This window comes from Opisthorchis viverrini (assembly GCF_000715545.1).
Source record: "Opisthorchis viverrini unplaced genomic scaffold opera_v5_1, whole genome shotgun sequence".
NCBI lineage: Eukaryota > Metazoa > Platyhelminthes > Trematoda > Opisthorchiida > Opisthorchiidae > Opisthorchis > Opisthorchis viverrini.
The window spans coordinates 787,385-814,412 of NW_008751657.1; the positions used below are offsets into that span (position 1 = coordinate 787,385).

At 42.2% G+C, this 27,028-nt stretch overlaps 1 protein-coding gene across 1 annotated transcript in view; it reads right to left on the bottom strand.

The window, feature by feature from the left end:
* Positions 1-1,040: 1,040 nt before the first annotated feature.
* Positions 1,041-27,028, bottom strand: part of T265_12421 (hypothetical protein) — a gene marked incomplete at both ends in the record, with an annotated part of 36,149 nt that continues 10,161 nt past the window's right edge. The window contains 9 exons of the mRNA XM_009163837.1: positions 1,041-1,159; positions 2,949-3,232; positions 6,176-6,672; positions 14,183-14,468; positions 15,945-16,298; positions 17,617-17,932; positions 18,710-18,933; positions 23,945-24,225; positions 24,476-24,748. Coding sequence (XP_009162101.1) covers positions 1,041-1,159; positions 2,949-3,232; positions 6,176-6,672; positions 14,183-14,468; positions 15,945-16,298; positions 17,617-17,932; positions 18,710-18,933; positions 23,945-24,225; positions 24,476-24,748 — 2,634 coding nt within the window. The remainder of the gene's footprint in view (positions 1,160-2,948; positions 3,233-6,175; positions 6,673-14,182; positions 14,469-15,944; positions 16,299-17,616; positions 17,933-18,709; positions 18,934-23,944; positions 24,226-24,475; positions 24,749-27,028) is intronic.

The window sequence follows — 27,028 nt, forward strand, 5'->3', positions numbered from 1 at the left end:
ACTCCAGATTAGATTCAGTTGAGTCTACTGAAAATTGCACTCACTTTTAGGGCATCTATGGCAGACCGAAATGCTATAACTTGATCTTGTTTACTTCGACTTTCGTACGCGAGTGATCTCCAGATTTCAGCCTGTACCTGCTGCGGTTGATTCTGTAATGCAATAAAAAATCATCAGCTCGCCGACGAAACTCAAAAGCAGATAGTCTTGAACTGGTGAGCTAAAAGCATGGAGTACTGATGGAACAGGCTTAAGAGTTTTCCGCACTTACACTGAACTTCTGCATTTCAAGTTGAACGGGAAGACCAAGCTTTCCCTTCGTCAGCATGAGGCGTTGGAAAAGCGGACTATGGAGAGAAAACACAACAGATTTTGAGGCAGGTGAAATAGTCTATTATACTTTCACAATGAGTCTTTGGAAAAATGACTGATGGTATTAAACCGCATTCTCAGTCGAAGTAAATTGGAGTGAAGCCATCTCCATTTCATGCGATGAAGCTGACCGGATGAATTTGAAACCACAGCTGTATATTTTAATTTCTGACATAATTCACATTGAATCCGAGCATGGTAGAAGTTTTGTTTTGCTCACTAAATCAGCCAGGAGATTTGCAAAAATGCCCGGTGAGACATTTGATACCGGATGGCCTTAGAAAATTTAAGCAGTAATCTTAATTCTGGTACATCCTCATGAACCGTATGAAAGAGAGAGCGGTTTAAACGCGAGTGGCTACCGTCAGTTTAAACCAGGTTTCAGACTAGTTAAACTGTTTCCCAACTGCGTCTGGTGAAAGACGATTTCGACCGACTTGAAAATCACCTGTCAGTTCTGGTAGTTTTTTCACTGGCAGTTTTGACGCCCGTTCATGTCCTAGTGGGCCAGTGCTCTTTCCAGTCATTTTTTACTGTTGGGATTATTTCTAGTACAGGGCCTTTTAAAGAGACGGAGAACCACTGTGTGGCGGCACATCATTAATTGGATAACTAGCAGCAGCATACGTGAGTTGGGATGGAAAACAATTATATCGGGCAAACGTACATTCTGTGATTTGTCCGAGGGAAGTGCCTGAGGCCATCGGAGAGTAGCGATAGTCCATCGTCGTGTTTTCCCTGTGAGTTGAAAGGAAATCGAAAAAATAAACCTTGTAGCCGTGTACGACTACAGTTGTACTAGGAAATGTTTTTATTTAGAATTTGGAATACACAAAAGCCAGGTTACTTTGTATAGTAAGTAGGAGAGAAACAGAAATACTCTCAAGGTCTTTTCGAAATAAAAACCACAGAACCATCCCGAGAGAGATGTTCCCGTAGTTTGTCCAAGACCAGCGTTCACGTAGCGTGTTCATGAAATTATAGCCAAGAATACAACTAAACTAAGTGATCTCTATTGGACTGCGTAAACTATGGCATAAACTTCGAAATTTGACCACATCGGTACGGCTATCTTGCCTTGGTTTGTGCAGTGACTGCATACCAATTGATACAAGTGTTTATTCTGTCTATCGAGTATATTCGCAAGGCAAAGAATGAGGTATTTGCAAGAAAATACACCGGAATACATATACTTTAACCCCGTTTTCACATCTAACATGGGAGACTCGCTTGAGGCGACCCTTTCTTTAATTCGATAACCAAGTATCGTTCGCTATCCTGATCCACTCCGATTTATTTTTTTAAGGATATAGGTGCGTCACGTTTTATCGGGATTTAATATCTAAATTGCCGGACAATACAGTATCATAGGAAGGCTTATTATCTATCAGGCACTTTGTGTGAAAGCCCAAGTTTTTCTGTTATGTGGCTGATGGTGAGTTGGGGCATCCTTCTGGCTGAAAAGTGGTGTCAGAATACTGGCCCAATCAGGCAAAAACCGGGGTCTTTTTATTGTGGACTACGGTGGAGCAATGCCACTTTGTCAAAACAATGCTGAAAATGGTTACAGTGAAGCCATAGTCTGCTAGTTTGTTAACTTTCAACAAATCTATCCTCGCAATAATTCGGTGAAATAGTATGCCTAACAAATAGTGGTTCTGATTGGCCTCTTGTTATAGAACAAAGAAACCCTGATAAATTTGTAACAAAACAAGTTACAGTACCACATATTATGCGAACGCTTGCTGTATGTGCTGAATCCTCTTCTTCTAACTGGTCTCGTGCAGAGGTATGACTGAACTCTCAAGAGCAGGAGTCCAACCGGTGTACGCAGTAAGATGGTAGGAAACTCAAAACAGAGCATGCTTTAAGGTGAAAGCTGTTTTACCCAACGATGGTTTCGGGGACTTTTAGCCGAATCGACGGATTATCGGAAGCGTTGACTTCTGGGAATCGCTGACGTGTGACACTTTGGCTGCGTTGACAATCGACATATCCCACAGTATTCTATTCCTGGAGGCAGTGAATCACCCACGACTGAACTCGTCCGCTTATTTTGCGCCGACGCTACTATTTTGTGCACGCTAGCCTATTTAGTTTCTAGAAAATATGTAGACACTCTGTGAGCCTAGGATGCGCGTCAAGCAAATTGTACGTTACAAAATGCCAAACAAAAAGAACCACACCAAAGGTAACCTTGAAGAAGGAAAACGTTGCTTTAATTCCATGCAGCTTTCTGGGCAAAGATCTGAAACTTCATTCTGAACAAGGCAAATGTGATGCACAGATGTCATATTGCCGTATTACTTGGATGCTTTTTTGACCATAAAGCAACTAAAAAATGATGTAAACATACCTCTAATAAGAGGACGTCAAATAATGTCATGTACATTTCCGTTCGTAGTTGTAGGTCCCGCTGAAATTGAGATAGTGTTGGCGAAGGAGGCCCAATCATTTCGAAAAGAGCGTTTTCTGATGGAAAAAAATACAAGCAATCCAGTGGAAAGTTAGGAAATTTTTCGACGGAATCATTCCTCTCCTGATGATAGATGATAGATGATGATAGATAAATTTACCTTCTAGATCCTGGTCAAAATGATCAGACACTTCCGGTTGATCGCCTTCGGCCGGAGTCGCACTTTCAGAGCGAATAGCCTCATTTAATTTGGCCCGTTGATCCGGAGCAATAGACTTGACCAGTAGCTCGAGGATCTGTTTGCAACGTTCCTTCAGGGGTACACACTGGTGAAGCATCTGCACAACACTAGCGAAGAATGTTAATTCTGAATTTTTGCAAAGCTTCCAATAAGCCTCCGCACATGACACGAGCAGGTCGTAGCGCTTCGCTCGGGAAGCAAACCTGAAACGAAGAACAGTTTTGTGGATAGAATCTGCAGGCATTTTCACTCAAAATTCTATACTTGTTGCTACGTATCAAAGGTGCACCAGCGTCTCATTACTTTACCTGTGAGGTAACCCCTGCTAAGTAGGATGGAGTGGCTATGGTCACTCAGTGAGTTTCTGTAAACAGTAAGCAAAAATCTCCCAGGAACTCTCCCCTACATAAAGGTAATCTCTCAAGAAGATGGATTTGTATCGGTCACTCGCTAGATCATTGGTCATGAACACTCAAACCACGTGACAATTCCTGTCCCACTTGAAACTTTAGCCAACAACTTGTACACTAAATCTTCCCATTAAGTTTTGTTTACACGGCCACCACTTGCGTCACACGCCAGGCTTACGAACTTCAACCACAAGTCAATTTGTATGTATTCATGTTCGTGCAATTAGTAAACACGAAAAGACACTCATGTCTTCACATTGCACAACTCGGCTCAGCACACACACGCGCACAGGACAGGAAGTCAACCGAGCTTCACACGACTCCACGGCTAACTACGGAATACGTGTGGCAGCTATACTGCAGGGAAGACTCGTCCCATGTCCGGACTTCCATTCAGGAGCTCTCAACAACTGTCCTCAAATGATAAGTCACTGTTTGGTCTATTTCACTTTTCGTATTGTATATATTTTTATCAAGTGCACCTAACCATTTTATTCAGCATCACTCTGGCAAACACAGACATTTGTTAGCGCTTCTGATGATAAACTTCATCACGCTACAACTAGAGCAACAACAGATTCTTATTTGTTATTTTTTCCATTAAGAAAGCTAAGAATCCCCACAAAGACAACTCCGCAACTAAGATTATTTAACCAGAATCAAGTGCCTTTCTTCAAGCACAGCGGAATACCAAAGTGTTGGCAGTAATATTTTGGTAATATTCCTAACCATTTTCAAATGTTTTCGTCATTTCAGGGCAACTAGTGCATGTAAACTTTACAGGAGTGCGTTGTATGGATGGAGGTTGGGTCATCTCGCCGTCTGCACCTGTATGCTAGGAATATACAATGGGTCATATTAGCACTCCTAATCTCTCCGCTGTAAGAATTAACGGCCGCTTATTTGGAAGACAGAAATCTGTTTTCAGATGTTGAAACCGGCCTTGGTAATATGACGGTTCATATTCATCCCTGTGGTAAAGCAAACCCTGTCCAAGGCATGTCACATAATTTGTTGGGTCCAGACCGATGCACATTTCGTGGATGCAGTTGCGGCCGCGGTAGATATGGTTGGAAAAGGTTAGGGCGTCAGAAGTCTGAGTGACTGCTAGTGGCAGTCAGTAGAAAAATAACACCGTGCTGCGTTGTAAAGTAGGCCACTTGAGGCTGCCTAAGCTGTTCAGCAGCCTAAGTATCAGTAGATCAAGAAGTGAGCTGGGAACCTTTTCTTCTAAACTCCGCATTCTAAGAACACGGTATAAGTTGAGATCAAACGAGTTGATTCTCCCAACTAGGAGTGTGTGCGCAGCCATCGACAGCGGTCAAATGTCCAGAATAATTGGCGTTTTTTTGACGTAGGAAAGCTCTCAAAATGGAACCAGATGTTGACGCTTATTTTCGGTGGAATAAAAACCAGGTGTATTTGTCTCCCTACTCAACCACTGATTGCTTCATCGTACAGTTAATTCAACACGCGTAAATGAGACTTACAGCTGTGTGACATCTTTCAATGAAACCAGACCAGGATTGGATTAAAAAGCCCAGTAAAGTTCATCGCAGTAAAAAAGCTGGACAAGTCTGTGTTATCTGAATCTTTTCATAATTCAGCAAAATGCAGGACTTGAGCAACAGATGGAATATAATGGGGTGGCGGTCCAAAAACAAAGAGATCATAATGAATACCCCTCTGTTGATGGGATGATCAGCTGTTTTATACTTTTTTGACTGAGTTGCTACAGTTCTAGCTGCACGGATTGGAAAGTTAAGAAAGGTACCACTGACAACTATGAGGTGCTTGTACCGTTATCCACAAACAGATTTCGACAGAGTACCATTATCAACCGGGGGGACCAAATTTCTTCCCAAGGTAACTGAAAAAGAGGTGAAGGATCATGCACTAATTTTTAAGTTACCAAGTTTATTTACTGAACCATAACGTCATCAGGTTGCAAAAAAGGTACTCACTTAATAAGGAAAACTGTTCCGCTATGTGTGGAAATCCCCCCGCATGTGTCATTTGTGGTATACATCAATATCGATGTTTTTACAGTCGACAAATATCGAAAGAAACACTATCAGCTCTAGCTTTTGCGTTACCACTTCATGGTCTCATAAACCACGGATGTTAGTAAAAATCAGATGCATGGTTGTAGAAGACCGAAAACGAACTTTCCACAGACATCAGTCGTCAATTAGAGTTGGCTTGAATATAAATTTCTCATGGATACCCATATACTGCAGTCAGTTTGATCAACTAACTTGAAATATGAAACCGGAAAATATGACTGACTGCGAGAGGACGTGATTCGACCTACTAAGTGAGATTACCTGACTGGAAGCTGCCATTTATATCTGTCCTCTTGGAGTGAATATCGTGAGATGCAATTGAATTTGTATACTTATTAGTACTTAGTAGTAGTTTTCTGATTGCATTCGAACATAGGTTTGTGCAGCTGGAACCGGCTTGTACATTGGTTAACTGAGTATTGTCAAGAAACAGCGCAAGCTAAGTAGGCAGAAAATTGGGGTTTTCGTGAAAATAAACGCAAACAGAATAGGCTGACCAAATTGTTCCTCACCGGTTTGTCAGGACGCAACGATGGCATCTTTCGTATTTTCCCCCCACCAAGTTCCCTTTATATGATATGCGACTAAGTAAACTGACGGAATCAGAGTTTGATATCATGTAGACAAATCACCAGATCGTCATCTCGAAACTGAATAATACAAGACTTACTTTGCTGCATTAAACAGTGCCTCTTCGGCTGCGATGAACATGCTGGATTCGATGCTGTCCCCAAATAAGTCTGATATTTCGTTATTCGGCACCAATGGTTTCACGTGTCCAATTGTAACATGCTTGGAGGGAGATTGGCTTCTCTTATTATGCTGAGAATTAGAGCGCTGCATTTTCAGTAGTCCAAACAACCCAAAGACTGCCAGACCACGAAGGTTAAGAAATGCGGCCATGTAATAATCGCGTCGACTTGACTTAGTCGGAGAGAGTTCATGCTCCATGTGTGCTGAATCACTTATTTGCAAAGCAAGGTTATAGTCCTGCTCAAAAATGGCACATCTGATTAACTTCATCCACAGAGACAATTCCACGACACGATCAGAGTCAGTCACTCTTCGGATCTGAGGGACTGAAGGCTTATGAGCGTAGGTGGGCTGGTCTATATCCCCGTGAGAGATCATATCTTTGGGAAAGGCACGTTCCATGAGTGCGGTGGCCTGGAAATGGTAAAAAACTTGTATTTAGTGTTTTTTTCTTAGCTGAGTTTACTAAATAGATGACTACGGTTGGCTGCTCCTCTTCTCCTTACCAGAAGGTGACATAAGAACCACTGTAAACCAGCATAGCCTGGAAAGCGTTTTGACACTGACCGTTTTCAGAATACAAATGCCTTCAAGCACAGTGAAATTGGATTTTGACAAAGGGTCTCAAATGAGTATGCACAACCTTTTTACCTGCAAAGCTTTCCTTAGATGGGCAACAAGTGTGGATATTTCTCTGAGTCGAAAGTCGTGTTCAAAATTACAGCCTATCACATACCTTGGTAGTTCCTACCATGCACTAGCTCACTCTGAAATATCACATCCTATAGTTTGGTGTCCTAAAAATTATATTGTGTGAACATTCATCATCTTCATCATCACCATCATTATCGTTGACGTCGTCGCTGTCGACGTCATCAGTAACAGGAACATTAGTGCTGATACTGGTGCTTCACTGCCGCACACCCAAAATGTTTAGTTACTTATAACTGAAGAATTAATGGGAAGTGAAGAGGAAGGAGTTAATGGAGAAGTATCCTGGTTCTGGCTTATTGCCGTCTACGCCTTCAAGCGCTAAACCAAACAATCTGAAGAGAAACGGGTAGCATGAGCGCTACTGACACTGACCAGCGGCCATTTCTTTCAATATCTCCATGAAAACTTAAGAGACGGTCGAGGGGGCCTCAGCCTGGGAGGGTCCACACCACCAACATCTAGACCGTTTGTAAGCTTTTTCTTACTCACACTTGTTCACCGGAATAGCTGAACGTAACCTACTCAGGGAAAATGTTCTCCATACTCGGCTCAAATTGTCGTGTCCGTTCAGCCTCAGACCTGGAAGCTTGTTGCCAAGCCTACTAACTCGGTAAAAAAGTACCACTGAATGGACCTCCTAGCGTTTCTAAAAGATAATAAGACTGAACTTCTTAAGATGACTCGACAGGAACCCTGACTTAGGTGTACCTCAACGCTCAAGAGGTTTAACACAACTCCGGACACCTTTGCTTGATATCAAGCCATCTCAAAATTTTCACTGAGACATTTCAAGATTTCTAGTGTGGGACCTCAAGAAATTTATTGAGACATCTCTGGAAATTCCGTGACTTCTCAATATACGCAATCTAACAGTGATGATTTCTGAACGAGCGGGGCAAATAAACGGTTCACACATTAGTTGTGTATTGTAAACTGACACAGTTTATTTCAATTCATTAAAGTTTCCGAACCGGAATCAGGCTCCATGGGACAAACCGGCCGAGCGTCTTGAGACAAACTGGGTCATTCTGAATACCATGGGAGCCAACAAGATGGTCCATCCTCACAAACAGTTTGTCAAAATACGAAATGACAGCAGCCCCACAGAAATCTACACTGATCATTTGCAAGTTCACGAGGCGGCAAAAATGCTGGACGTTAAACTCAGAGGAGTTCACCATGGGCAGATTCAGTGGCCCTTCTAGTGATGGTTGCGGGCTATGTTGCCTGTCCGTTGTTCACGTCACAAAAAGTGCCCAAGTGATGTTGTATTCTTATGATGAATTGTCGGAGGACACAAAAACGCCGTAGATGCAAATTTTCCTCGAGACGGACTGCCTTTGTTAAGAGAGTCACAAATGGATTAGGGTAGATTCGACGTAGCTCGAAATCCTTCCATTGGCTACGCCATAGAAGAGTCCTTTCCGAAAGAGGGCTACAACCGACGATGGAATCAACCTAACTTTATCCTTTTTTCGTGTAGGACTTACTTAAACATGACATGTTTAAGGCACAGTGAAAACTCACCAGAAAATTAGTTGATTTCGACTGTTGAGAATACTTGAAAGGGTAGAGAAAATTTACACAATCAATCAGGTTTACTCACCTCGTGGAGTGAAGCATCTCTAAACTGCGGTAAACTTGATGGAGCTTGTTGAACCTCTGAGGCATTGAATGTCCATGGATGGGTGTTCAACAAATTCCTGATCATAGGTGTCCAGGCTCCAAGTAACTTTGAACGGTTTGTCAACCAGACGGCATGAACAGCAAGCATAGCAGCTGTAATTGATGACCGTGTAGACGAGTTTATGGGACTTGTGCTTCGAGCACTCGAAGGCGAAATATCATCTGCGCTTATATCAGTCTTCTCTGTTAAAAGATTATTACTGTGAAACATATCCCCAGGAAACGAATGTTTGTACGTAGGCGCGGACAAAAGCATTTGACGTGTAACCATCCAGGTATATGTGAGGTAGAACCTCGTGTTCCGAGAAACCATTTCACACGCGTCATGCTGTGCTGTAAGTGATTGTCTGTTTCGGTTGTTTTTCGTATTAGTTTCTGCATGCTTCACAAGTTTGGCCAACTTGACTAAGCAATCTGAAGCCATTTGAACAGATCGACGACCTTCTGGAGGCAGCTGGAGTAAATAATAATATGAACTCCTTGGGTAAAAGATTACTGCTTAAAGAAGTATTATTATTGAAAGAACAGTGTGTAGGTGAGTTATAAAAATGTCGCGAATTTGCATGAGTCAATATACCACAAATAAATGAGAATAGGTGGAGTAAACTTGTCAGACAAATCCATGTACTTTCGAGCTTAGATACACTGCTGCTGATACCGAAAGGCCTTAATTGTATGACGGATTAATTAGGATTTTTTTCGGAGAATGGACAGTTTTACACAACTGGGTAAAATTTAAAAGCCGAGGACCATTACTCTGCCCTTCCCCTTTGGGAAAGATCCATATGGAGCTATTCAGGAGTCCTCAGGTAGGTGTGTACCAAAAAACCTTTAGGAGAGAATAGAAGGCGTGGCAAGCGTGTGGAGAACGGTTCTGGATCAGTCGAGCTGACACGTGTTGGTGTTCGGTCATCAGAAGGAAGGGTGGTCCTCATCTGATTTCCACTTGACCTCAACCCCCTCAAACTAAATTGTCGGAGCACTCAAGACCTCACAAAGACCAGGGAAATTCTACCAGTGGCAACCGAGGTGATTCATCAACTGAAGCACCCTGAAGTGGAAGATTAACAAACCAAACCCGATCAGAATTAATTTGAAACTCCCTCAATCCACCAAAACTAGAGTATGACAACCTCACTAACCGACGAGAGCCATTAATGGACACTCAACACTGATCTAGTGTGATAATCTGAAGAGGACTGACTTATTGATTAGTTCCCCGTCTGCCTTATAACCTGGCCAATTTGGTGACCTCACTTGGCCGGATGAAGCTTTTGTGTCAAAAGCGAAACGTTGCCCAAATAAAAACTACCGATTTCAGAGGGGTTTGGTAAACAATCGGTGGATTTATTGTTTACCAAACCCCTCTGAAACGATGACTTCCCAATCGGTCCCAAAAATTTTCCAATTGATTGAAAACTACCGGTTGTTTATCAGGTTCTTCTGAAACGAAACTTCAGGAGAGTCATCCTAACGAACTAATATCTAATCACTGATGGCTGAAAAGCTACAGGATTCACTCCCACTTAGGCGAGACTGTTTACCACTCATTCTGCATTAACACATTTCGGCCAACTGTAATGTACTAAACCCTTGTAAGCTCTACGAAACACTGTGCTTTGAAAGGGAGGTTTGTTCCCATGCGACAAATACAGTTCTGCTCTCGGAAGTCTCATCCAAATTTAATAGTACATTTCGTCTCGTTAATTTGAGGTTGCATGCACACTAACTGAATGAAGACGTTTGCAAAGCGAACGAGTTTTACTGGCATTGTGCCTGGAGTGAACTCGTCATCCACTGAACGGGCTCCAGTGACTCTTTCGCCACCGGCACTACTGAATAAAGTTGACTAGAACAAAACTGCGGAGAGCTGGAAAATCTGATAACTTTCGAATTTCGAGTGCAATTGTAGAAGGCGCTGGAGCAAGCACCAGTGCACTAAAGTTTAAAGACGAACAAGAACCCAGAGGTCCAGCAGCCGTTACTAGTCTGGTTATGAATAAAACATGAGGTTGCGTTATTTCCGCCCAGACCAGCTGCTACAAGTGTACTAATCATTTTATCCCGATGCTAAAGGACCTCTCTAAGTCCTGCAACTTAAGTGATGGAGTAAATTTGAGGTTGATTTCCTACCCTTATATTCTAAGCCTTCTTGACAAAAGGACCACAAAAAGACTCATCAAAGGCTGTTTGCTGTCGTCCACCCAATGCATCAATATATGTCATAGGAAATTGTTGCTGAGAGTGCTCCGCGGTTCCTCAATTATGAACGTGGCTCAATGGAGCCAAATGAGGTCTTGATGGAAAATTTACTGGCTAGCAAATTTCGAAAATGTACATCTGAAAATAAAGAAATGCCCACCGTGAGATGTAGTGTGCTAACATGCGGTGAACAGAGTCAAGTTCAGATCAACGGTCTTTAAAATGGTCGAGTTAGGATGAGCGGAATGTTGTATCAACGGGGTGAGAAGCACTGTTAACCTGCTCGTCCAAGTCCACCACTGTTGATTTCAGTTAAATTCAGATACCTGTCTAAACATCAGCCCTGGCGGCCAATTCCGGAGCCAGTTGTTAACATCAGCGTACTTGATATCACGGATGTGCAACGTCACGCATTCAAAGGTCATCAGTAAGATGCACCTGAATGCAAAAGTCATAAATATGGGTTACAAAACAGCCCGAATTTATGATGCACAGGAAAGAAAAAGTAACTCTTGTTTTATTCAGAGATCGACGAAGAGATATTTACCGTCAGGAATGATCATAATTTTGTTTTGTTTTGGTTTGCACTGGGACGCTAATTTTGTAAAACACCCCCGGTTCTCATAATGAGCTAAGTGTCCTACCAACAGAAGTCGAATTGCTTATCGCAGCTAGCGCGGTTTCCGTAGCAGTGCAGGTAAGAGGGGTTTCAGTGACACAGTGGGAAATGCTGCGTATCAGACTCAATCATCTGACTGCGCCGGCTACCATAAAACCAGTTGATGAGCCAAAAGACTGGGTCAACTATATATAGATGAAATCATGAAAAAAAACCAGGCAAGCTACTAATTTGCGTCGATCGTAGGACATTGAATGACGTACCGCATTGTGAATATAGTCAGCTTCCTATACTAGGTGATATACTCCAAATCATGTGTTAGACAAAACCATTCAGCACCTTTGGATTGTCGCTTGATTTCCGGCGATTAAGACTCCATTACCAGTCACTATATTTAGTACACTTTCCGGTTGTCTATAGAGCAGAATATCGGTAGCTCAGGTAGCGTAGATGGTCGTTGGCTTGTTCGCTGAGCTGAGCAATTTGACTGCAAACATTTCATCACCAATCGAGGTGATATCATCAGTGCGTTATTGGGTTAGTGGTTGTGCAAAACCACTAACCCACCGCTACGCACAACTACGCTCCCCAATAACGCACTGATGGTGTTACCTCGATTGGTGATGAAACGTTTGCAATCAAATTGCCCAGCTCAGAGAACAGGCCAAGGATCACTCTGAATAGCGGACGACTTACTGGTATTCCGACAAAGTGGTGAACTGCCTCCTCAATTTCGAATATGTTATTCATCTCTTTTCAGATTAAGTGCAATACCGGACTGTCTCTTGCTTCTCACGGATGTCAGCTGGCATGAGACACGAGAATCCGGAGAAAACATGCCCATTTCGAATGATACTAAAGCAATTACCAAATTGGACGACATGGAGAGTTACTCATTCGTCTTAGCAACAAATTATAATTGATGCAACCGGTCCGTTTCTTCACACAAGACGGTGCCACGGAAATGGTCAAGGAGACGCAAAAGAAAAATAAAGCAACTTGAGTAAACTGCCACTGAAGCAGTTTTGTTAGCTTACTATGGTCCATATTAGCAGCTACTCATTCAACACGATGGTAATCAACCCGGTTTGGATGTTGTGCTACTTTAAGAAGACATACCAATGGAGTATAGGAGTCTCATTCTTTCGAAAACTGAACAGAACTATGCACAATAAGAGGAAGAACTGCTGGTAGTGATACTCGCTTTGGGATGTTTAGCAGAAATGTGGTGATGATTACGGATCATAAAACGCGCATTTCCATCATCGGAAAAGCCTTGTGTTAAGTGCCAAAGCATTTGTGCAGGATGAATATAGGAACACAACGCTGCGACCAGTTTCATACAAAGAAGGAAGTCAGGTGTTTGTCGCCGATACGCCGTCCGGAACTTACGAGCCAGAACATGACTAAATAAGGGGTTCGGAATGGATGAGAAATCGAAAGGTGTCAGACAGAACGCCATAAGAGATAAGGTTTTCATGCAACTATGCGATGCGATTCACGGAGACTGATCAAGCGCAGAAGTGCAGTATCCACCACAGTTCCGAGTTTTCCCCAAGGACATACATTTATTCGCCAATGAGGGTGGACTGGTTTTCAGAGATGACCATATTTACATACTGCGTGGTTCCCGAAAGCATATAATGCGCATTATTCATCTGTCGCGTGATGCTAACAGATATGGCGTTCAAAAGGCCCGTAAACAGTACTTCCGGTGAGCATGTCTGGCCATAGCAGAGATTATGTCTCAAGATTAACCACCTGTCAGAACTCTAACACGAGACAAAGAAAAGAACCAATGCCAATGGCAAATGATGCCAACGGATCTCCAAGAATGCAGTCAAATTCACTACTTTATGGTGATTCACTACTGTGGCAATTTTTCGGTGTCGATCAACTACCCAACATTAAGACCACATCAGTTGTAAACCGCCTCATTTTGCATTACATGAGATTCCCTACATCATGTTTAGGAGAATGGGACAACCTTGTTTAGAGACTTCTCAGAAAAGTGGTTTATTCAGCATCAGAATAGGAGTTCTTTGTACGGTCATCGCGGTAGCAAAGCAGAGTCAGAGGTAAAAGCTGTTGAAGCCTTGCCCACAAAAATCCAAGACAGAGTATTCGCCACATGATGTTGGAACAGCGGAACACATCAGCACCGCACCCCAAAGGATGCAGGCTGGCACAGCAAGTGAACTGTCAATGGATTCGCACATTGCTGTTCACTACTGCCAGTTCGTTAGTTCAATAAGCAATCAACCAAGAGGTGGTTACTAAACGGTTTAACGAACGGAACACTTTCCAGAAATACCTACTGCGGTCGTAATACCAAAGCTTTGTGAAAAATGCACCCTGGAGGAGGAGATTTGAGGGGAAACGATTGCCACAACAACCGGATGCACGAAATGGGAGTCTGGGGTGGATCTGGTTAATTAGGCAATCAAAGTCATTTGGTAACGACGGACTCCTTGATTGGGGAATTCTTAGCAAGATGACCCAGCGAAGAAATATCTTTGCCTCCAATGCATTTTACATACTGTATTTCGGAAACCAAACAAGCATGTGAACACTGACTAATCCCCGGTTGGGGCGATGTCTATTATGAGTAACAGACCCTGTGTTCCCCTGCAGACTTTAACCGGTAGTAAATGCAAGTAAATTGAACTTACAAGCTTACATAATTGTAGGTTGAATACTAACCATAAAAACTTTAGGTCTTTCGGGAGATCTTCCATGCAGAGCCACATTTTTCTGACCTTTGCTTGTGGGCGTTTTTGTTTTCATAGTTGGAGATGCATCGCGGTTTTTGTGTAGAAGAAGGACACCCAGATCACTTTTGGGCATCCAAGGCTGTATACTTCCGTGAGCATAAACGGAAGCTAGTTCACAGTGCAGATCCAGTGGTAGAGCTTTGGACCCAAGAGAATCTCCACAGTCCAGAATGATCTGAAACACGGTATTTGGAATTATCTGGCAGTGCCTCCACCTGAATTGCAACATAGCATGGGAAGCTACCCGGCACTATAAACAGACAGTGAACAAACTGCTGAGGAATTTCGTGGTCCATTACATCTTTCAAGTCACTCGTATAGAGAATTGCCACCTCGTAGATTCTAGCAGAGTTCACAGTGAAAAACACGCCTATACCTTGAACTAGGTCACCGAATAAGTTCCCACTCACATTGCGACTGGTACCACTGCGATATGCTGACTTTTTGTAGAACTCTTCATTTTGTCCGATAGAAATCGGCTATTGTGGACATATGCGAAGGAGGCAAAAATATGTCTGTAATAATTATAATCTCGACGCTACAAGTCGAGTCCTAATACTTTCATAGGGTGTTTCGCAAAACTTATCAAGGTGCTCCAGTAGGACGTTGTTCAGTTCAAACTACAAGTCTAAATTTGAATTTAAGGTTTTCCAACATTTGGTCAGCCTCTAAATTGGGATCGAGAGCAGTTCATGCTTCTGGGGACAATGATGTATTGATTTCCATCTAGATACGTCGTACGGTCTGCATAGATAAAGTAAGCAGAAACTCCAGCTTTAAGTCAACCTAAACTCTCAACTACAGCTTCAGTAGCCTGACGAAATTACGATTTAAACAGTCATTCAGAGTGTGTTTAGATAAAACGATGGTCACCTGTTTACAACAAGTAACGATAAACTCCGACAAAACACTCATATGTATACCCATTTGGTTTTGGCGGTAGATTCAAAGGAATCCAGTTTGTGATGATCCGCTCCAGCGAAATGTTCTGCACCATGCTGCCTGATGTTTCATTAGGGACGATATACGGACTACCTCACTACGTTGTTGTCTGCATGTAACATACTACTCGTTAGGAAAGGTGCCACCTGCGACGATCAACAAGTTGACAGGCTCTATCTGTATGTGCAAACACTTTGGATACCAGTTGAAACTGTAGACAACGGAATCACAGACTTCTATTATTTCATCATAAAACATTTTACTGTGAACAATTTAAAGTAGCATCAAGTCCTCCCTGTTTTTTTTGATAATATTAAGCCGTACATCTTGTCGGGTAGATATACGCAATACCCGGTCAGCACTTTCCAATTTATCGCCTTCTTTAGCTGGAAAAACGGCTCTAATAAATCCTTCAAACTGTCACCAACTGCAGAACTATTGGACTCTTTTTGGAGTTGATATCCTTCTTTGAGTGGTAGTTGCAGTCGTAAAATACAATGAATCGAAGTGTTTAACGACCAGTTCATGGTCTGAAAATTCTTGGAACACTTGATTCGGCTTGTAGGTACGTTGAGATCAAATTTGGTAGACATGGTGAAAAGACTGCACAAGCGGCACATAATTTACCATGCTTATTCCGACCTAAATTATGTACGGTTTTAGTAGCTGAGACTCGTTTTGGAGCAGAACGTTCATGGGCGGGCCACAGAGTAAATGCTGGTTAATTACAGTCGCCTTTCATCAAATACCACATATGTTGTTCATGTACAAAAGTAAACAGCAAGGGCATTTTGTCAGGTATACCATGGCCTGAGTCAAAGTTTAAATCACCAGTCTGTTTGGACAAATCCTCAAGATTGTTTGCAATGAATGTGCATGCGCACAAATGCCATTTAGAACTTGTCGGGATTTTTGTTACGACACTCACTTGGAAGGTGGCGACAAGCTGATCGTGTTCACCTGCACACACCGCAGGTAAACAGTGGTTCCATAGGCAGACCACACATGCTTGAAAGAGCTGCGTGTCCCGGAGTTCAGTTGAGATTCTCGCACTTCGCTGAAAAACCAGCATCGCACTTTCGGATATGACTTGTAACCAATCACTAGGGTAGAAGGGGACATAAATTTGCGTATAGAAAGCCTGTGACATCACTAACCTGGTGATTAGAGCGAGGACTGAATAAAAGGTAAAAAAGATACTCGTTCAGTTGTAACACCTTTTCAGTACCTAGATGCCATTCCACCCGAAGGGAGCACGAGGTCTGAGATACTGTCAGCTTGCCCAAGACTAGACAGGAAAAGTCCAGGTGCAGAGGTCAGGTTCAAACCACAGGACTTCCGGTCAGTAAATTCACACTGTAACCACTGAGCAATCTCGCCCTGTCTAATGACTTACCTTTTACCAAACGAACTTGACTAATTTTTATGTTAGCGCCGACAAGTATTCATTCATGTCTAACCAAAGAAGGCCTCGAATATACGTCAAATGTGATGGTTCAACTAAATTTTCAAGATCCTGAGAATATAGCACCTCTAGGATCATGGATGAAAAGGCAAAAATTTCAGTTCACTTGACATTTGAGAAAGTCAAGTGTCAGTTGCGGAGCTTTGGTGGATAGCAAAATGAATTATTCTTGTTGATCACATTGAGAAAGCCTGCCAACTTACACTTTTTCTAATAGTTCCTGGTTAGTATCGCCAATAAATCTATTGCATATGTTCTGACATTTGAGCTACTGTTAAGTAGAATAGCTGGATTCACTCATCTGAGGTTTCTGAAACCTCCAGTGTGAGAGAAACTTCAGTTCAGGATAGGCACACAGGAACAGAAAGGGGACTACCTAAGCGAGCCTAAAGTTGACCTCAAAAAGTCGCTTTCGGAACGATGAGTCAAAAATGCACGTTGTTCACTGGCTCCAACCTGATTTAGTCTGATTTTCAAGGGAGAATCAGCCGGAACAAAGTCGATTTAAGAGAAACAGACAAACCCACAGGAGAACCATTTGAATGCTTCTACTGGGTCCGAAGCTGATACATGGTCTGATAATTTGTTGCACAATATTCTTCCTGCACTGATCATTGTCGGTCAGATCCACGTTTAGGTTAACACCTCGAGGCTTCCTTCGAGTGTTACGTCCCTTCCAGGAGAAGCATGCTTCTGCTGATCTTCTGAGGTTTAATTTCCATAGCAAAGCAGTCACACTTAGGTATTCAGGTAGCGCGGTGACCTGGGAAACTTACGATCCTTTCCCAGGTTGGATATCAACAACAAAGAGGTATATATGAAGGAGCACATCTGTATGCCATTACAAAAATGGCATCGCTTTATTCGCAGCAGGTTAACCACATTCAGGTACGACCGCCTTATCAGTAAAATGAAAAGTGATCAATGTATTTTTGGTAGACCACAATCTTACTCACCAGTAAACTTTCCAATATTCTAGCTTCTTTTCATTTTCTATCAATCGTTTTTCCATCCTAAAGGATGTTGACTCAGCAGCTCCCAAACCAGGCTCTCCGTCAATTCGGGTGTCAAGGTGATCCCATGGAGCATGTAATTTGTGCATCTTCCCACCAAGATGACATTGACGATGTTGACCGCGTAGTAATACACACAGACTTTCTGCATATAGACAGTTCACTTCAGCAAGTGCACGTAGGACATTCAGCTCCTGGAGGTTCCGTGTTCCCGGTGATATGTTCAATGGGTGTTTACCCAGAGTTAATTTCCCACGCGCTGGAATTCAAGTGTTTGGTTAGTTTGTTTTATTGTCAGTCAAGCAATAAAGAAGCAGTCTGGTGAAAATTTTCCAAAAATAAGCTGAAGGATTTGGTAAATGTTGAAGACATCGAGATTAGACGCATGAAGAATGCACAAAAATTTATTCGCGAGCGTGTAAGGGTCACATGCTGGTTAACCTCAGGAAGTAAAGTTCGTAACAAATTTATCGCATAAGTTGAACGAAACAGCCGCTTCATAATTCGACCTTCTTCTTATCAGAATCAATTTTTCGNGGGGCGTGGAGGCGATAATTGCGCCAACGAATATGGAATATTCTTGGAAACGGAATTCGCTTAATCTGAACAGAATGAGTTTGAAATTAAGTAGTTCGGAGGCAAGTCTTGACCTTGTCGTGACCTTCATGGCCCATCTGTTAAAGACTGACCACCTGTCGTTTAAACCTAAGCCGCGCTATATGATCTTTTAGCTCACATTTTGCATAGTTTACACAGCTATAGTCTTATCATCACCTTCTTGGCTTAGGCTCAAACAGAGGCAAGATAGAGTGACAACTGTTCCCAACCGTGCAAAATGATAAGACGAATAACCGACAAATCGAAAGCGGTTCCAAGGGGAGGCCAGATTGGCTACTACGAGACGTAATGTACCAATACCGTTCAGTGTTGCGCCAAGATCAGCGGCCATTAAAGAAGGCAACTTCCGAACCACAGACTTTTGGTTGGGAACGATGTGAGGCATATGAAATTACTGAAAAACAATTATGACACGTACGGGAGCCCGAGTGGGATGCCGCCTTCGCAGTGGAGCCCAAAGTATTTGTTCCGTCATCTTTTCTGGGTGCACTCTTTCGAGTACTCAGTAGGGTTTTCGAAGACACCGTGCTAAAAGAGAGTAGCATCATATTAGTAACATAATAAAAATCAAACTCATAAATGCTTGAAAGAGAATCGAGGACTGTGCTGCTTGAGCAACTCAGGTTTTGCAAAATGTCTTGTCTGATGTCCAAATAGAATAATCGGGTTTTGAGTGCTCGTGGGCCCGTTTACGTGACATTTCATTCCTTCCCCATTTCCCAGTTGAAATAAACACCTTAGACAATGAATTAACATGATCTCTGGAAATGAGAAACGCTGGTAAAACAACGTAAATTTGATTATAAGGGAATATTTATGGTTAGCGTTCGCAATTAATTTTAATTTTGAAAACAGGCCCGAAACCTTATTTCGTGCCTCTCTTCAGATTGGTGCTATCATGATTCGAATGACGACCTGAAATACGCCATCTTTAGATGAGACTCACTCCCAGATATTACAGCAAACATTTTCAACTGGGTAAACCTGGGATCCTTTTCCTTTCCTCACTGGTGACGTCGAGAGACATGCGATAGTCATCATATCTCCCTGCGAAGACAGTGGCCTCGAGTCTGTTTACTTTTTTCATCTTCTTCAGTTTAAAGTGTGAAGAAAAGAGAAGTAGCTTTGAGCAGATTTCCTTGCGATGTGCCGGCTTGTCATCTGGTAGAAAGTAGTAAATATCAACCTCCTCTTTCGGACTCTAGCACGCTTGAACAATTCTTAGTGACGCGCCATCTACATGGAGATGGTCTCTTTTAGATGATGATATTTTGGACAACTGTTTGTTCACACTAGCTCATTTCTACCGTCGTCCGTACTGGACTTTGCGTCTGACCAAGTGGCGCATTCGCCCGACTATTTTACTCAGCTTATTAACCGCGGTCAAAATGGCAGGTTAGTAGTCATTATTCCGATATACGTCAAAACGGAAGCTGAACTGGCGCCCTTCCTAGCTCAATGATCGGCGGATATGTTAGCAATTTTCACTTATATGCTTTTTAAGACTCACATTCGGATAGGAGCAGTAGTGTAGTCAACATTGTAGTCAACCGCTCAGCTATCATAGCGTTTTGATGGACACAGCACGTTAATATAAATTCCAAACATTAGAATGACGTTAACTAATTTGGGGCTTGTGCAAACTAGACGCGCTTCGTAGAGAATAAGAATAACCGTTTGCAACCAAATTGCCCAGCTCAGCGAACAAGCCAACGACCAGAATAAGCTATGTTATAAGAGAGAAAGTATGTTCGTTAAAGTATACCCAGACCATTATATAAAGGCTACAATTTAAAACCTTGGTGCTCAATTACTTTGATGTCTGAAGGCTGCTAGTTGCTCCGGTGTGAATGTCACATTGATCATAAAGCAGGCAGTACCGACTCGCCAGGAACGATACATCCCACATGCGAAACCGACGTGCTGTAGTGGCCAAGTCTCTCCATAGCAGAACCCTGTTTAGGGACAAAAGGAAATGTCACAGACGAGATCAGTGCACTGGGGGTGTGTAAAGGGAGTTGTGCCCATTTGAATACAGCAGAGAGTAAGAGGCTAAACATATTTCGTGTTTACTGAGTAAGCGCTAGTTATGAGATAACGTTTCGTCCTTTGTGCTTACAATGACAGTTTGAAAAGAGCAAGACTAAAATAGAATCCACTGGTCTAAAGCGAAAAGCATTATCAAAACTGTACGGTGGGCACATTTAAAAAGGGCCAAACATCAAATTCTGTCTTTTCTTGGAACAGTCCAGATATTTATCGTTTTAACTACCAAGTTAGATACTTTTTCTTCCTTCTAGCAGAAAATTATAAAAATTGACGCCAAGTTCGTGAAAATGGATTTGAACCATCTGTTATTATCTGAATTTGCGACTTCCTGACGTATTTAACAAACCGACCGCTTGGTTAGATGTAGACACTGCTTGTGTTGATACCTGGTCTGTCCCTTCCTATAAAGAACATATATAACCATAATAACACAAAGCTTGTTATTGTATGCCGTATGTATTGTATATGTTTTCATAATGTTACCGAGTATCCACACGGTAAAAAGTGTTTTCTGTGGAGGGTGGTATTCAAGCAACCAAACCTAGCACTATTGGTAGTTGGTAGCTTATCCAGCTATCATGTTCGGTACGTAAGCTGCTGTTCTACAGTGGTGGATATTTTCTTTGCTTCTTTTGCTTCAGTAAATGATATGCGGTTCACAAAGGACATCGGTCGCTGCCTTGTTTGTTTGAAGAGAGCCCTTGAAATCATCATTTTTAGGAATATATGACTAATATATATGCGGCATTTAAGTCTGTATAGTCTGGCAGAATTTGAACAATGTTTTCGGGAACCATTCCGTCGTACTGACGTACAGAAAGCACACTATCCGGAAGAAGCTTTGCATTGGTTGTTTGTGGGAAGCAGCTTCGGATTAGTCAGATACAAACGGGTATTATTCGTAACCCTCCGTAACCGAGCAAACTGACTATCTCCTCTCTTCTTGTTAATCTGTATCTTGTTTTACCAACAGATTAAACCAAAGAGCCACACTCATACCCAGTTTTACCTAGTGTTCCTAATCTAATGTTTACTGGTCCTTCTGTTTTGGAGAAACGTCCGAAAATTGACTAAAGCCAGAAAGCGTCACTCTGAGGAATGTTCAATACAGTAAACATGGTGTAAATTGCCGGAAAACACGTATTCCGTCGGCACCTCGGAAACATCCGCTGCCACTTCTGACTTATTCTAATGTGATGAAAGACTGCGTATTTTTTTTGATTCATTTACTTTAGTATCCGAAATCCGAACACATCTCATGATGGTTCTTGGAAGGCTCTTTAGGAATACGCAGCCACATGAAACAAAGGATTCACGGAGTTGACCCCCGGACAGCGCCTGAGCGACAGGTTTTGAACAAGTCACCTTTTATAATGGGGTCGTGGTCACCAGACATCTTTGCATTTTTTTATAGGGTTTTGCGCCAAATACTATCGCCGAAGCATTTATGTTCAGGAATAATTATCGATCTTTTGAGCATGCATACTTTTAAAAAGTACCAGATTAGTGTGTTCCATAAATGCATGGATGTGTAATTTTATATATCCCTTGGTAAGCTTATTGAGTACACCTGCTTCGTTTTCACGTCCCCTAACCGTCATACTCCTTTCAAAAACGGAATGGCACAATTTTTCAAAGCTTATAACCAAACTGTCATGGTTGCCTTACCCTAATCCATTTTCTCGTTTTGTTTAATCATTGTCTTTAATCCACTTATAGGAAAAGTTTAAGCCTCTGAGGAGAGGGCACTAAAAGAACCAACAGGCTTGCTTCCTGCCCTAATAAATATATCATGATTCCTTACAGTTCTGATAACATTTGCCAGTTATACCAACTTTTGGGGCGTTCTGCCTCACCCATTAAAACAGCTTCAATAACGTCTACCTACTTTGCTTTCTCGCCTCTAACGGAAGCCTCTTTGAACGGTGCACATGTGTAGGTAAAGAAGATTGCAGAGTAAATGAAAGATCAAGAAAAGAACCGCAATGATCTAGGCTTGGTAGAAGAGTACCACGGAATTAGTTCCAAAACTCCAGTGCTGGTTTATTACCTTGCTTTGCCGAAACGCGAGTCCACTCGTGAATTCTTTCAGTGTCTTTGGCACCTGACATACGTATAATCATATTGCCAAAGTTTCATCGAGCAGAATATGCTTTATACAAAGGAAGTAAACTACCAAGAAATTTACTGGTATTGAGTTCACGGGACTGCGACCATTACAAACAGTTATTCCGTGCAGATGATTTACACGCCGCCGTACCACCAACGTACAGATCAATGAAGAATTAAAGTAGACTGTGGAATACCACTACATTAGTAGATTAGCTCTCGATCTGTCCTAACAAGCTAAAGTCTCTGTTGCATCTTAAAAGCATCTTCGGTATAACAATTTCAGAACCAGTGTCTGTCTTAAAGTTTGAGTGTCAGGATGCATCATACCTGAGGATTCAAGGTAGGTAGTACCATCAAACTCCATAAATCCCATCATCACTATCAACGATATTTTAAATCCAAACGCTAGCATCCTCAGTAAGTATAAGTAACCTATCATTCAGCCCAGGGTGTTTTCCACTTATTCAGGCAGTATTCATCAGGCTCCGACCAATGGCCGACTGAATTCAAGAATTAATTTATTTTTCTTCAACACAAGATTTTTTCATGAGATTCCCAACTGTATGAAAGCTTCTGTAAAAGGCGCTTTGTTTCCTCGTATTATCTTCTCGACTTTTTATGGAGGAACATCGTTTAGCAAAAAGGCCCATTAAGGTCCGTTTTGAGATGTGGCGAGGTCTCAAAGGCTGTCCGTATCGAATCAGTCTTTGGGAAACTTTGTCCTGTCTTGTTTGAAGACGGTTCAATTTCCAATACATAATCCATATTTAATCTATTGATTACCTGCCTTGATATCCACCTCGATTTTTGTTTCTAAACTCGGCCTAATTTCTTTTCGGAAGCTCTGCTATAATAAACCACCCGAAAACATAACTGAGGATATGACTTCAAGATAAGCAAGTTGCAAATGATCTGAACCATATATTTTTCTGGAGAATGTTGTATTGGACTGAAGAATGGTGCTAAATCACGAAGTACTGTGACTCGTTCTGATAAACTTAGGCGTATCCCTTTATTCTTATCCCTCTCTGCTTATTTCTCATTTTTAACGCCTCATTCCATGAGGTTTTCCTAACACCTTTGATTGACTCCTTCGCTACTGTACTCAGTTTCCTCCTTTCAACATTTTTGATGGTTGCACCATTATTCTTGATATGCATGTTGACTGTGTGTGGGGTTCAGACAGAACGGTCTCGTCAGTTCTTTGGGCATGCCTACCTACGTTAGTAGTTCTTCACTTAAGCGCTCATCTAGGTGGATTGTATAAGTTGATGACACCTCATAAGACAGGTGGTATCATGACCGATGTCCAGAAAGACTCCGTAGAATCTAAAAACCTGATGCCGTGCCTCAACTTCCTTCTAAAACCTTCACATCGATAGTATGTATTACACTGATCAGTGATAAGTTCTTTAAAAGCTTTCCTACGTAGATATTCAAATATAAAACCCCTCACAAATGCGGACATATTGTGGTGCACAAACAAACCTACCTTTGTTGCGCGTTCTTCAAGTCTTCGGACTGCTCAGTGAACAGGTTGGTCAACTCCTGCTGGAATATGAGCGATAAGTCCGACCAGATTTGGGCATTATTTGATAGCCAGAGAAGTCGTTCCAAAGTATCTTGTTCTCTCGCACTTCTCTCCAACCGTCTGTTTGTAAGCTGGGGGTGTGGAGTTTGCTTCTCAAATCCTTCGAGGCGCTTGCAAACTTCCCAAGCTTTGGCAAAAGTGCTAGGTGCCAGTGTTTCACCAATGCGCTTGAAAACTACGTCCTGAAGCAACGGCATAAAAAAGTGTAAAGCGAGTGCCATGTTTGAAGCTTGATGTACGATAAGCCAAAATTCTAAGTCCCCAAAATAGCATTTATATCTCACTTAACCGAACAAGCTGCACAAAAGTTTGTTGAAAACTGTGTAGCAGCCCACTTATGGCTCTTCAGGCGGGCATAGGCCCCAGTTTCCAACAGTTCTGCAAATGCGTAAATTTTATCATTTCAAATTTAAGGTTTAAATTTTTCGTTACCAAAGAAAATGTTTCGGCCATTTTCTTGTCTTCGTTTGTATTTCCGGACCAAGAAGTTTGACGAAACAATTGCTTGATGTTGTTTGGGGATAAGTCCTTTGGATTAATGGACGCTAGGTGTTCCAGGATCTGACCAGCAATATCTTCTACCCTGCTGGGAATTTCGTACAAACTTGAACGTAGCGTGAGTCGGTTTCGTAAATGAAGTATTGCATCACGAAGTTCGCCCGTGTCTTCATATCGGAGCGCCTGAATGACGGAAATCACATCTAACTTAAACAATCGTTATGAAGAATTTTCATGGTCAGAAGGTAGGTTATATAACCGAATGTCGCAAACGAAAAGAAAGAATGCGCCGCTCTAACAAGAGGTCGATTCAGTCGCAAGCAAACAAATGAAATCAAGTCGAAAAGCAGTAAAATGCAAGAATCGTCAGAGGAAAATGCGCTGAGAATCGGGTACTGCTTTAGCATTGTGGCTCTTCCAAAAGCGGTATTTGCGAGTCTTTTTTCTCGGTTATTGGCTGATTCGACCAAATTCATGAAGCAATACTAATTAACAAATTCCAAATCGATGGTCGGCAAACACATGAGTTCACTTTCTACGTTATACCCTCGGATCATACTTTTATACCTAATTTCGTGTTATCACGACAGATTATACTCGTCTAGTTAATTCTTCCACTGTTTCTCACAAAATCAACACAAGTTTGATTACAAAACAGCCACGACGATTCTCAGGCCGCTTGATGATTAGTACCACTCATGAGAAAATTAGTTATGCGCCCATCATTGACAGCAAACGCTGTGGAATTGGAAGATTGCAGGTTTCTCTAGCAAACTATCAATGTATCTGCCCGTCAGTGTTCGCAGTACTCCTGGAGAGGAACACTGGTTCTCCTATTGTTTGGACAAGGGTCGAGTTTACAATGAGCTTCATATTACTATATGGATCATAAACCTGACCGATGCGCGCAATGGAAATTAAAAGACTTTCGGTGTTTGACCATCGATGTCTCCGGAGTAATGCCCGAGTTTGGTGAGAATACCGATCAGCCATTCCGAAGTACGTCGAATGGTATTTGAAAGAAATAACTCATCCTCGAGGGATTAGCTAGTCACACTGCGTAGGTTGCGCTGCCTTTGTGACGTGATCTGTATGCCTGTCGACCGACTTCCTCAAAGCGTTTTTTGTACACCCACGTGAATGGTAGAAAAAAAGCCACAGGCGGTCAAACAATGACTCATCATCATCGACAGCATGACATCGGTGTTCAACACTGATGCTTTACTGCCGTACAACCATGATTTATTTGAAAGCCTTATTGCAAAGAAAAGAGTAAAGGTGGACGGGGAAGGGACTTAGTGCTAGTTTACCACAATCATTCCTAGGTGCCTACACCTCCAGACTTGGCAGCGAAGTATAAAAGCCATTGCCAGCAAGCTCTGCTGCGCTAACCATTGCCGTCTTCCTGGATGGGAACTCCAAGACAAGCAACGTCAATGGACAGAGGCACTGTCAGACATGTCCCAGTCGCGCCCTCAATGGCGCTCGTGCATCTTAACTATCGCCTTCAATGCATAGCTCCCTTCCCAATTCCCCAACCTTACAATCCACTGACAGTGCGGTATTTACGTACCAATCTATCAGCTCCCGCCTCCAATACGCCAAATAATCGTGAACCAAACTGTATCAGCTACAACCACTGTACGACAAGTACGCGCTTCTTACAGCTCACCATGATGATAATTATGGGCCAGGGGTATAATAAGGCACAAAAATGCATTGGTGACGATAAGCTTCTGGCTGACCGGTGCTAAGCAGCTTCCGATTTTTGTATCATTGCTTCGTTGGCCAATCGTGTAAATAGAGATAGACGGAAACATGGGTTGGATTAAGTATGACATGAAGCGGTAACTCCAATAATGGTACAATTGGTTGATAAACCACATGTCAGTAACTCAGTTCCCTTTTCGATTTTGACCTCTGTGTGAACTTCTTGTACTACTGGGCTTTCGACCGATAGTATACGAATATATCAACCGCTTAAATCTGTGATGCTGCCAATTGATTTCTTACATTTTCCAAAATGGATGAAAACGCAGCCGATAAATTTTTTGGTTATTTTTTTGTGGGCAAAACGGAGATCCCTTTTCTGTTGGGACTCTTATAACTTCGAAATCATCGCGCTTTGTTCTCCTATAATATTGGCCCAAATCCACCCATTTAGATGCACTGGAGTTTCGGCCAGTCGGTCTAATCAGACAAACAAAAGGAGCCGAATTTAAACAGAATTAGACTAATCGGAAACTGAATGCAATAGAACAAACAAAATTACGTATTTTCAACTAACAAAGCCAGTCAGCTCCAACATTTTCTAGAATAGATCCGTGTTCGATTTGAAGCTACGAATGTGAGTTGATTACTGTGATAACTGTTCCTTTTCGTTCCAGAAATCGATCAAGGCTTGGGTTTCGGTCAACTTTTATCTGAACCATGAAGTAAACTAGAAACCCAGCAGAGGTAATAAAATAATTTGGCTGGCACCTCACT